This window comes from Sphaerodactylus townsendi, linkage group LG02, assembly GCF_021028975.2.
Source record: "Sphaerodactylus townsendi isolate TG3544 linkage group LG02, MPM_Stown_v2.3, whole genome shotgun sequence".
Classification (NCBI taxonomy): Eukaryota; Metazoa; Chordata; class Lepidosauria; order Squamata; family Sphaerodactylidae; genus Sphaerodactylus; species Sphaerodactylus townsendi.
In genome coordinates, this window is record NC_059426.1 from 19,848,902 (window position 1) to 19,861,755 (window position 12,854).

A 12,854-nucleotide genomic window follows, 5' to 3' on the forward strand; every position below is an offset into this window, starting at 1 on the left:
ACATACACACACATATATGAGTGAATAGTATAGAAAAACTGATTATTACGTTTAAGAATCACATTGGTATAAGCACACATAAGAGTCATATTATTTGCACTACAGAAAATGGATAAGTTTCCTGCAGCACTAGAAATCTAGCTAGTAATGTAATTTGGGATTTTGCCCAGAACCTTGTATGAGCTTTCAACCTTCAAGGAACTAATTGGAACATAGCTACACTCTTAAGATGATATATTATAGAAAGATGGGAGGGGGGAAGGAGAGTTTGGGTAACTAATTAAAGAAATACACAGAAGCATATATTCTGTCACAAAATGCACAATCGATCGTTTTATTATGCACAGAAAGCTGGAGTCTGCCTCCTGTTTGGATTATTAAAAAAGCTAGTTTTCTTTGTTCACCAGCTCTCTTCTTTTTATGGATCGAATCCTCTCTGAGTGGCTGCTTCAATGGTAGAAAAGTTAGGATTTTCCTGAGACCTCCCATACAGTAGCCAGTGCCTCCATACAGCCATTTTCTCTCTCTACTGCAGAGCGTTTTCTTGTTTTTGTTTTTATTTTAAATCGGCAATTTAACTGCATAACGGAGACATACTGTTGTACTGAAATATGCATCAGAAGTTCCTAGGTTTCATTTTAAAACATGTAAGTCTTCAGCTCCTTCCCATGTGGAGATATAGGGGGAGAAACATATCTTCACATAAATGGGCTGGAGTCTTACTTTTTTAAAAAATGAAAAAAAATGACTTCTGTTTAGCTGTGCAGATTTTTTAGATTGTTGCTTTGGCAACAGCTGCCCCCACAACACAAAGTTCTACACTGTGTTACTCAAATTAAGTTGTGGCAATCATTTTGTGTCTAGTCTCCACCTCTTGTGGTATCTATTTTGATTTTGTGCCCATCCTGCTTTGTCAGAATTGCAAATGTGCCCACGGGGTCAAAAAAGGTTGAGGACTCCTTGTCTAGAACCATAAATATGTAATCTGAAGCCATTTTTACATACTCTCTGCTGATGCCAAACCAACCCATTATTCTGAACCAAGATACCGGTAAGTCTTGGCCCCTGTATAAAATGAAAGACAGTCCCATGATTACCTCCTCGTTTTCCTTGCATACCGCTGTCAATAATTCCAACAGGTAGATCCTTGCAAACACCATTTCTGCCAGCAGTGGTATTAGTGGAGGTTTCAAAGATAGCTCTTTTATCCTGATCTTCTGGATCTTTCTTTTGGGTGATCGCTGGCACTGGACTCAACCCTGGGATGCCATCTTGGATACTTCCTACAAAGTAGGCAAGATAATATAAATGAAGAACAGAAAAGATACTGATTTTTAAAAATGTATATATACAAAAGTAGAATGGGATGAACAACGTTAAGCATTTGTATGATCTTTCTTTGCAAAAGATGCAAAGAAAAACAGTACTGTATGATACAGTTAAAAACTGCTTTAATTATGAACTCGCATAGATAGGGGACTGTTTTGACAGCTGTGTCCATCACTTATCAGCTGGCACCTGGTATATCATTAATCTTTCTTCCTCATCCTCTTTTGGTAATCTTAAAATATTATTTTCTTTTGTTTTCTAGTCCAAGGTCAAAATGGCCTTTAATGGGATAAACATGCACACAGGGTTTTAGAAATAAAATTAGAAAAGCAGCTGCATTCTGAAGAAAATAAACAGGCACAAAATTGAACTGGAAGCGTTTTGGTCACTGGTAAAAGTACATTTCTCAAATGCACCAGAAAACAGAGAGAAGCTCTAGTTACCTATGGTAGGAAATAAAGACCCATAGCAAGATATACCGGTATTTGCATAGAGTGCCAATGGCCAAATAAGGGCTGAGATGTTGCTTAACCAATCTTTGATGAAGAGAGCTTTGATTCTTGAAAGCTCACACTCTCTCAAGCTCTCATTGGTCTCCAAGGTGCTACTGGACTCAAATCTCACAGTTCTACTGCAGACCAATACGACTACCCTCTGAAAGGTCCCTGAAGTGACCTCCTTTTCAGGTGAATTCCCAAAGCGACCTCCTTTTCAGGTTTTCCTCGTGCATTAAGTTTTGACATGGATATACTTGTGTCATTCAGACTATAACACACACAGTTTTCCTGCTAGAAATTGCCTCCCCAAACAGAAAACATACAAGTATGCTTTGTGCTCTGCCTGGTTGCCTGTGGTGACTAACCTCTTTGAAGCTGACTGTTCGTTTCAGCTCCGCTTTCTCTCTTTCTTGTATTTGTCCTGCTACTGAGAGTAAACTCTCCATTACTTACTGGAGGTAAGTGCAAACTACATTGAGGAGACTCTGGGATCTCACTGCTGACCCCTTGGCGCTGCTTGTTTCTGCGTCCTGGCTTGGAAAAGCGATCATTTGACAGCTCACTGCAGACATAAGCCTCAGAACTGGATCTGTCAAAACCTGCTGAAAGGCAAGAAAGAAAATAAGTAGAATTATTGAACGGAGTGGATATTGGCACCTGGTTTCCTCCTGTATTAGCAACAACGGGCACCACCGTTATTGCACCATTGTTGCACTGTATGTGTAATGCTGATATGTTTTTATGCTTTTATAGAGTCCTTAGTTTGTTTTTAAATTATTTATTGTGTATCATTGTTGATCTATGGGTTGATATACACCGCCCAGAGCTCTTTGGGGGTGGGCGGTTCCTAAATCTAACAAACAAACAAACAAACAAATAAATTCCCTAGGGCTTTTTCCAGATTCAAAGGCCCTTTCCGCACAGACATTTTCAAACATTTGGAGCAGGAAATAAAACATTTTCTCCAAGGAATTCTGCAATGCCCCCCCCCCCCCAATGTTTTATTTGCACCTTCAAAATGTTTTAAACGCACCCTCTTTTCTAGTGATTCTTTTGGCTGAAATGTTTTTAAAAGGCTTCATTTGAGTGCTGTCCCTTTAAGACGCTGTTTTGCGAGATCGCTCCTTGTTCGCAGAAACCCCTTGCCCTGTTTTTGGAGCATTTCAGGATGTTTTTTGAGATTTTGGGGGGCTCAATCTTCACAGCCTCAACTACAGAAGACTCAAGGAACTGCAGCACGAAGCTGTGAAGCACAGAAGCACCGATTTATCCTCACACTGGGGAAAAGCAGAGAAAAACAGAAAATGGAACCCAGGTATTGTTTCAAGGGGCTGAGTGCGAACAGAAGTGGGGATTGAAAAGAAGCATTTTACAAACTTTTTAGGAGATTTGTGTGGAAAGGGCCACTGTTTAAATGGAAAAGATAATGGTAACATGGATTCCAAAGTATGACCTAAGGGTACCTAATCAACAACCTTGCTGAAGTTAAACGAATATACCAGTCTGTTTGTTACGTGGATGGAAACTCTACACAAACCCTCTCGAGTTCCATAAAGCATGTAAAAAACACATGTAAAAACACATGATTAGAAGCTTCTTGCTGTGTGACCAAAGCAAGTACATTGTACATTGTACATTGCTTTGTTTCATGTTCTAATTGATCTGGTTGACAGAGCAGTTTTGGAATGCTTCTAAGTCAGTGACAACCATAGTATCTGCTAAGTGCTTTAGAAAGTGGGTAATGCCATTACACAACAGGGCTTGTTATAGTTTGCCCCAGAGGTGGGATCCAACCTAGAAGTGGTTACTAATTTTTTTCTGAGTGCTGAGAAGGGGCTACTAAAGCAACCTCCCTGCCCAATAGGGACTGGAGGTGCGTGTGTGCGGCGCCGCCACTGTTTGAATCCCGCCACCATCGGAACCTGTTATTAAAATTTTTGGATCCCACCACTGGTTTGCTCCAAACGTTTTCCACTGGAGAATGGGGAGATCTAGCGAGCACATGGGCTTTCTTTAGTCAGTGTGTGGTTCCATTCTCCCTTCAGGCTTTCTTTCTTCCCAGGAGGTGTTAGGATGGAGGCGGGGTTTTTTTGCCTCCTGTGGCAGCCATTTTGGGAGGGTGCTGTTTTTCAAGTCGACAGTGAGAAATGAGGGCAAACGTTTTCTATCCTGAAGAAAGAGTTTCTTTTACAATACCACTATCGGGCACATATAGACGCCTATAGGGCACTATTGCAGCTTAGTCGCCCAGCCTGGCCTGAACTCGTCAGAGCTTGGAAGCTAAGCGGGGTTGGTCACAGTTAGAGAGACCACCAAGGAAGACCTGCATTCCTATGCAGAGGCAGGCAATGGCAAACCACCTCTCTTTGGCCCTTTCCGCACGGGCACTGAGGGGGGGTGCGTCGGCATAGTTTATGCCAGCGCACCCCCATGGTACCGTTTGCATGGACGGTCCCGCTGGAAGCGGTGGCGACGGCGCAGCCTTCACACAGGCTGCGCCGCTCCCAAACTCTCCTTACCTCCGGTCGCATTCTGTTGCATTGTGGAGGCCAGGGGACACGCCCCCCTTGCCAGAGCGATGACGATGGAGAATGAGGGCAGGGGGCGTGTCTCCTGGCCTACATAACACGACAGAAGGCGACCGGAGGTAAGGAGCATTTGGGAGGGCTGGGAGAGAAACGCCGGCTTCCACCCGGTGCTGTTCGCATGGCACCGAATGGAAGCCGGCATTTCCAAAATACCTCGCTCCCTGAGCGAGATTCAAAAACACCGTTTTGGCGGAAGCCGGGCAATTTGGCAGCGGTGCCTGTGTGAGCAGTCCTCGCCAAAACACTGTTTTACTGGCCCACTGCTGCCACTTTTGGCCCAGGTGGAAAGGGCTTTTGTTTCTTGCCTTAAAAATCCTACAGGGTCATCTCACCATAAGGTGACTGTAATTCGTCAGCAAATAGTTATTATTAATAGCATTACAGAATATGTGGTTCTTATTTGTCCAGAGTGTGTCTCTGTACCTCTTGGGTTTTTCCCTTTGGTGTGGGGCCCCCTTTCCAACCGAACCAACAAAGGAAAGATTGTAAGGTCTTCTGGGAGCTCTCTGGATTTAAGTTTTCCCCTGTGAGCACTGAGTTGTGGTTCGGATATCACGGGCAACCTGAAAATCTCTGGCATCTGCAAGAAAACAAAACTTCAAGACATTTTTTTTGGTCATCTTTGACACCAAAGTTGCTTTGACAACACCCACCTCTGACATCTTTGACCCCACCCATTTCAGATGTTTCCAAGAGGATTATGGCACACCTGCCTCCCAGAAATCTATTCCTTAAAAAAATTGCCCTGCCCAACTAAGGATTGTTTCTGCAGATGGGCAGGATTCTGATTAAAATCTGACTTCAGAACTGGTTTTTGTCCATGCTATTGTAACTGTTTCATAATAATTGTAGGAGCTCTATTGTACTTGTAGCTGACAATCCATAGCTGACAATTGAACACAAACAGAAAGGATGATGTCAGATGCCTTGTGAAGTTACATTTCTGTGGCTTAACAGGAGTGAGGCATAGGAGCAATACACACCCAGTTACATGGGTATTTAATTGTTTCCTTCATCTGTATTTGGCTTTCCTTCCCAAAGCAGTCTCCTCTCCTCCATTTTACTTCCACAACAACCCTGTGAGGTAGGATAGGCTGAGAGAAAGTCACTGGCCCAAGGCCACCCAGCAAGCTTTCATGGCAGAGCGGGAATTTGAACCTGGGTCTCCCAGATCCTAGTCCAATGCTCTGACCACTACACCATGCTGTTCTTGGAAAAAGCAAAGAAGGCTACCCTGTGCTTGGAAGGTTCTCAAACCACTGGGGATATAACAAAGAAATGGGGTCAGAACATTTTCAGAGTAAAGAGGAGTTGAGGCTCAGCACTCGGACCCCGGAAAAACTTCTTATCACATCCTTGCTCTGGGGAGCGTTCAGAAACTTAAAAAAACCACAAAAAACAAACGGGGCGGAGCTTCGGACATGTAATGGGGGGGTTGAGCCTGGGAAAAAAACCCCCCTTACCTACGTCCTTGTTTCCAGCTGCCGTTTTCCATGCCTCTGTGTCGATCCCAAACGTTCTGCTTGGCTCCATTTTATTGTATCACTGAGCTCACTAGTTCCCCTCGCCTATTTATTTTTGTATTGCTGGGATTTTTTCTTTTTGTTCTTTTTTCTTTTTGTTCTTTTTTCTTTTTTGGAGGTTAAATCTTTGAACCATTGAACACTTATAGCTATAGAAAATCACAGCTAGGAAGCATTGAAGCAATAAAGCATTGATTCTACAAACAACCCCCTGCCGGAAAAAAAAGAAAAAAAACACCTCACAGTGGCCATGAATTGTTTGAGGGGATGAGTGGACAAACATTGTGGTGAAGGGGGGTGGGAGGTGGAATTGAAAACATTTTGCACACATTTTAGGTGACTTGTGCAGAAAGGGCCAGGGTGTGACTAGCCCAGTGTCACTCAGCAACCGAAGAAGAAGAAGAAGAAGAAGAAGAGGAAGAGGAAGAGGAGGAGGAGGAGGAGGAGGAGGAGTTTGGATTTATATCCCCCCTTTCTCTCCTGCAGGAGACTCAAAGGGGCTTACAATCTCCTTGCCCTTCCCCCCTCACAACAAACACCCTGTGAGGTAGGTGGGGCTGAGAGAGCTCCGAGAAGCTGTGACTAGCCCAAGGTCACCCAGCTGGCGTGTGTGGGAGTGTACAGGCTAATCTGAATTCCCCAGATAAGCCTCCACAGCTCAGGCAGCAGAACTGGGAATCAAACCCGGTTCCTCCAGATTAGATACACGAGCTCTTACCCTCCTACGCCACTGCTGCTCCTTATGGGAAATGTTGGGATTTGATCCTGGATCTCTCAGATACTAGTCTGACGCTCTTAACCAATACACCAGATTGCCTTTTTCATTTGATAATTGTCATATAAATTCCCCTTCCCGATCTGCTGAGCACATTTCCTTCTCTGGTTATTTCTGGGTGGGAATCAGACGCACAAAGCTGCCAGTACTGCCTCAGACCCTTGGACCATCTAGGACAGTATTTTCCACTTGGACGAGCAGTGGCTCTCTAAGGTCTCAGGTGGAGGGTCTGTCACATTGCCCTCAACGGATGCTTCTAAAACCAGACCCTTTTTATCGTGCCCCACGGCCAAGATTGAAAAACTAATACTTCTAAGTGGAGGTGCCGGTGACTGGACATGGGAATTTCCACATGTCAAGCAGATACTGTCCGGTTGAGCCGCAGTCGCAGTGAAAATCTAGCAAACTCAGCTGTTCCGATCCGTGAGAGCAATTCCTACGGGCCTTGCCATCAGATGCTGATATTTCTCTCCTTCCTCTGTGAAGTTTTAGCTGTGTGGCAATGCATACAAACTCACCTGTTTCCTCTCTATATTCCTGACTCCGCTCTGCTTGGCGTTTGCGCCTGGCTGGATAAGGGGCAAGAAGCCGGAGGGCCCTCCTTCTTTGCCATCCGAATTCTTCAGATGCCTTTGGCTGACTGCTGGAGGCCGTAGGGAAAAAAAGAGTTTGAACCCAGCAGCTCTACATCAGCGACAAATAGCTTAACGCCACTTATTTCAAAGGGATTTCAGCACGACTAATTCAATTTGGGCAGAGATTCCTGGATATGGAAATGCATGTTTATTTTATCATTAAACATATTTAAACTATAATTTTAAAAGAATTCACCACCTCTTTGCGGCAGTTGGCAAGCCTAATGGAGGTGAATTGCTAAAACATCCAATATATTCTGTCCAAAAATCAGGAAAAAAACTCTTAACATTTACATTATTTATAACCCACTTTTCTCACCAATGGGGATCCAAGGTGGCTTACATCATTCTCCCCACTGCCATTTTATCCTCACAACAGCCCTGCGAGGTAGGTCAGGTTAGAAGGGTATTACTGGCTCAAGGTCACCCAGAAAGCTTCTAGGGAAGATTGGAGTTCTGAACCTAGCTCTTCCAGATCCTAGTCTGGCACTCGTAACCACGACTACACCAATGGCCCTTTCCACACAGATGTATTAAAACGTTTTGGGGCAGAAAATAAAACATTTCCTCCAAGGATTTCTGCATTTGTTTCCCCTCCAAGGCTCATTCCGCACATGCAGAATAATGCACTTTCAAACTGCTTTCAGTGCTCTTTGGAGCTGTGCGGAATAGCAAAATCCACTTGCAAACAGTTGTGAAAGTGGTTTGAAAATGCATTATTTTGTGTGTGCGGAATGTTCTTTTTGCAGCCTCAAAACGTTTTAAATGCATCCACTTTTCTAGCGATTCTTTCTGCTTTAACGTTTTTTAAAAGGTTTCATTTGTGTGCTGTCCGTTTAAGACACAATTTTGTGAGTTCACTCTTTGCCTTCAGAAGCCCCTTGCCCTGTTTTCGGAACACTTCAAGCTGTTTCTGAGATGGGGGGGGGGCGTTAATCTTTACAGACTACAGAAGATTTAGGGAACTGCAGTACAAAGCTGTGAAGCATGAAGCACTGATTTGGCCACACACTTGGAAAAACAGGGGGAAACAAAAAATGGTGACCAGGAATCATTTCAAGGGAGCGTAAACAAAAAAGGGGGGGGGCGGGTTGAAAATGTTTTACAAATGTTTTCGGAGATTTGCACGGAAAGGGCTACTAGCTAACAAAGTAAAACACAAAAATTGCCCCAGAAAAGCCAATATATATTCTAAAAGTTTGCCTAAAAGGAGGATGGGGGGAGAAGAACTATCTAAATGTTGGTTCACTATATTCAAGGGGAAGAATATGGGGACAGTGTGTTATAAGGGAGTCTTGGCGGTTCCCGGTTCCCACTCATGTCAAGTTCACGTGTTTTAGGTGTCCTCTTAACATAGAAAGCGTGAAGCGCACTTGTGTTTACATAGCTGTGGAATTTCTGGACGAGAGCGAGTTGTTCTTTGGCATGTGGCGATGATTTTCCTCCTGCTCCACCCTATCTGTTTATCACACCAGCGGATTATCCTTTCACATTTGTTGTTCTACAGAAACATACTGTCGCACATTCCCGCCATACCAAGGGTGATAGTGTGCAACTGTGCAAGGAGTTGACTACACTCTCCAGAGCGTACCAACCAGAGAGGAGAAGAGAAAGCAGAAGAGGCCACTGGGGAAGGAGGGGCAGAGAGCGGCCAGTCAACATTATGCAGCGATAGGAGACGGGACAGAGAGATTTCCATCTCTGGGTTCCTGCTTTTGGCAGGGAGATGAGAATGCAGCTTCCAATAGCAGAGAAAGAGAGGGAGTTGGCCGAGCACAGAGTAGTACAGCCCCCCCCCCCCACTCATCCCCCCAAGCTCCAGAGCAGCATGTGGCTCAGTATGGAACCAGACATGACTCTTTAAAAAAGAAATCTTTAGATGAAAGGTTAGAGCTGAGACGCTAAATCACTAGTATGCGAAAGGGAAGGCAGGCAAAGATTTTTGTGGGACTGAAGGACTTTTTAGAAATGCTGCCAGAGAAAGCGAAGGGACGATGGTGAACAAGTGCCAGTAATCCAGAGGTGGGATCCAGCAGGTTCTCACAGGTTCCTGAGAGTAGGTTACTAATTATTTGTGTGTGCCGAGAGGGGGTTACTAATTGGTGATTTTGCCACGTGATTTTTGCCTTAGTTACGCCCTCCTCTCAGCAGTAGCACGCAGAACTTGAAGCAGTCTAGCACAGGGGTAGGGAACCTGCGGCTCTCCAGATGTTCAGGAACTACAATTCCCATCAGCCTCTGTCAGCATGGCCAATTGGCCATTGTAGTTCCTGAACATCTGGAGAGCCGCAGGTTCCCTACCCCTGGTCTAGCAGGTGGTGCACCAGCGTGCGTGGCAGCCTGCGCCTGCGTGCATTCGTTTCCCACCCAAGGACCGGCGCAGCGGCTACGTCCTTGCCAAGCCCTGCCCAGGAATGCCCCACCCCTGGAATGCCTGGCCACGCCCCCGTCGTGCCCCGCCCAGCCTCATTGGCGCTACGCCACAGTTTGAATCCCACCACCATGGGAACCTGTTACTAAAATTTTTGGATCCCACCACTGGTGATGCCAATGCACTAAAGCCATCATGCAGGGTACTGCTTGTGTACACCTTGTTTACTGTAAGATCTTGTGTGCCACTTCCAATTAAAAGACTCACAACAACCTGTGTTTAGGCTGCAGAAACTGCACAGGTTATTAATCAGCAAGCCGATAGTCAGTAATATCAAGGCATACAGTAGGAATGCCCTGTGTCTCCTGGGGCCAGGAGATCTCTGTTTTTCTCTTTGTCTCACATCTAACCTTCCCTGTATTTTACGACAACTCATTTTAAGAATGTTCCAAACGGCAAATTGCTCACATGTGTCTGGAAGGCAGAAACTACAGATTTCGTTTAAGAAATCTTACCATAGCCATTGCATGGAAAGAACCAGCTGATGCCTTTGAACCAGCTCCCAACCTTAGCTTCTTACCACCATCTGAGATCTTTCTTCCGGGGAAAAAACCTCCATAGAAAGTCACGTGGGGTTTCTCCTGCCAAAGATCCAAAGTATCACCACGGTTCTTCTCTGAAGCTGGGCAGCCTGGGGGTTGGTTTGCCATTTCAGTTGGGTCTTGATCTTCCTTGGTTGACTCCAGGTTTTGGTGAACTGCCACATCGGGGTCCTAGAAGGTTGAAGATCATGAATGGGTCAAGGGCTGCATTCATGAATGACCTTTAGCACGGCCTCACAGTCGAACACAGTGGTGGGATCCAAAATTTTTAGTAACAGGTTCCCATGGTGGTGGGATTCAAACAGTGGCATAGCGCCAATGGGGCTGGGTGGGGCACGAAGGGGGCATGGCTGGGCATTCCGGGGGTGGAGCATTCCTGGGCAGAGCTGTGGAAACGACGCAACCGCTGCGCCGGTCCTTGGGCGGGAAACGAATGCACGCAGGCGCAGGCTGCCACGCATGCCGGTGCACCTCCTGCTAGACTGCTTCAAGTTCTGCGCGCTGCCCACTGCTGAGAGGAGGGGCGTAACTAAGGCAAAAATCACGTGGCAAAATCACCAATTAGTAACCCCCTCTCGGCACACACAAATAATTAGTCACCTACTCTCGGGAACCTGTGAGAACCTGCTGGATCCCACCTCTGGTCGCACACCTCTTTTTCCAAAGTCTCCTTTGAAGTAATGCAGTGTGGATTTATCAATGGCCTCAGTAGCCTGCATATCTGGATAGTTCCACAGTCATCTTGTTACTAAAGGGCCACAAAGACACTCCCTCAGGGATGTTCCACCCATGTCCCCGGGCGCATGCCTTTCAGTCACGTGAGGGGGTGCTGGACGCCCCACGTGACAAAACAGCTCTCCCGCCCTCCCTGCAGGCCAGCTTCTGCCCTCCATGGTCCCTGGGGAGAGCAGCAGCCGACCTTCAGGGACGCGAGGGGGGGGGCAGTGGTCTGCCCCCACCCCCTGGATCCCTGCAGCCCAGCTTCTGCCTTCCCCAGAGCCTGGAGAGAGCAGGATCCAAGCCAGTCTCCAGCTCGGCTCCTGCTCTCCCCAGGCTCTGGGGAGGACAGAAGCTGGGCTGCAGGGAACCAAGGGGTGGGGCCATGCCCCTGAACCCCGCCCCGGGCACGGGGATGGGTGCCCAGAGAAGGAGTTGTCTATCCATACCCACAAACCTCTATTAAGTCTCCATTAAAGGAATGGGACATTTTTCTCCTGGCTAGCTGGCAACCCTACTAAACAGAATGTTGGATCCAAACGGAATTTTCCGCTGGTGGAAGACTCTTCTGCCAGCAGAGTACAACTTTTCTCTTTTTTCAAAAGGCCCCTTTCAGAAGGAGAGGAAGAGCAGGGGAAAGTTCCATTTGGCTTGCGGAAGCCTTTTCCGCCAGCAGAAAAATGATTCTACATCCAGCTCCATATGTTGATGGAAAGGAAGCGGGGGGAACTGGATTCCCTTCCCCCTTCAGCTGTCACCTTGGGCTGCCACGGAGACTATACAGCACATCGCCACCAGAGTGAAACCAAAGTGAAAAAAAATGTGATGTGCTAACCAGCAATTCATTTTCAAGTCACCAGGGAGCATCACGGAGCGCGGACCTCAAATGCTAACAGGAGATTAAAGAAACCCTGCTGATCCAAAGATTCCTGGCTCCTCCTGGTTGCCAGAGAGCAGCGATAAGGGTGTGGGGCTAAAAGAGGCATTTTGGATCCACTATAAAATCTTGGTAAGGCTTTGCTGTGCGCGCGCGTGCACACACACACACACACACACACACACACCCCTAAGCACACAGGCCCAATTCTACCTGTCTTTGATCTGGCAAAAGTGCCACCATTGACAAGAAAGAGACATTGCGTGCCTGATGTACAAGTAGGAGAAGAAGAGTTCGGATTTATATCCTCCCTTTCTCTCCTATAGGATACTCAAAGGGGCTTACAAGCTCCTTGCCCTTCCCCCCTCACAACAAACACCCTGTGAGGTGGGTGGGGCTCAGAGAGCTCAGAAGAGCTGTGACTAGCCCAAGGTCATCCAGCTGGCGTGTGTGGGAGTGCACAGGCTAATCTGAATTCCCCAGATAAGCCTCCACAGTTCAAGCGGCAGAGATGGGAATCAAACCCGGTTCCTCCAGATTAGAATGTGCCAGTTTTTTGCTTGCAGAGGATAGACAGCCACCTGCAGCTGAGTCGCCAGATTAACCAGAGGACCCAATATTTACCACCCTCAAAGTAGAGCCTTGAGTTCTCCCAGAATTTCAACTGATCTCCAGCCTACAGAGATCAATTCCTGTAGGGGAAACGACAACTTCAGATGATTGACTCTACAGCATCATACTACCCTCACTGAGGTCCTTCCTCACACTCTGCTCTTCCCTGGCACCAACCCCAGATCTCTAGGAAGATGCCCGTTTGGAGCTGACAACCTGTAATATTTGTGTATACAAAGGATTTCAGAGAATGTAGGTTTTCCTCCATCCTGAAACTGTGGCAATATCAATCTGATTTATTTACAGTGGTCAAATCCCCACTGGTGAT

The 12,854-nt window shown here is 46.4% G+C and overlaps 1 protein-coding gene across 6 annotated transcripts in view; it reads right to left on the reverse strand.

The window, feature by feature from the left end:
- KIAA2012 (KIAA2012 ortholog) overlaps nucleotides 1-12,854 on the reverse strand; it is a 95,967-nt gene that overhangs the window by 63,258 nt on the left and 19,855 nt on the right. For 4 of the 6 annotated variants that reach the window (XR_007243490.1, XR_007243491.1, XM_048484105.1 and 1 more), the window contains exons 6-10: nucleotides 10,299-10,491; nucleotides 7,231-7,355; nucleotides 4,838-4,994; nucleotides 2,192-2,428; nucleotides 1,098-1,283 (exon numbers count right to left, since the gene is read on the reverse strand). Coding sequence is in view for 4 of the 6 variants with exons in the window: in XM_048484105.1 (XP_048340062.1) it covers nucleotides 1,098-1,283; nucleotides 2,192-2,428; nucleotides 4,838-4,994; nucleotides 7,231-7,355; nucleotides 10,299-10,491 (898 nt within the window). In the remaining 2 variants the exon portion in view is untranslated. The remainder of the gene's footprint in view (nucleotides 1-1,097; nucleotides 1,284-2,191; nucleotides 2,429-4,837; nucleotides 4,995-7,230; nucleotides 7,356-10,298; nucleotides 10,492-12,854) is intronic. The other 2 variants (XM_048484107.1, XM_048484108.1) reach the window with 2 other exon arrangements.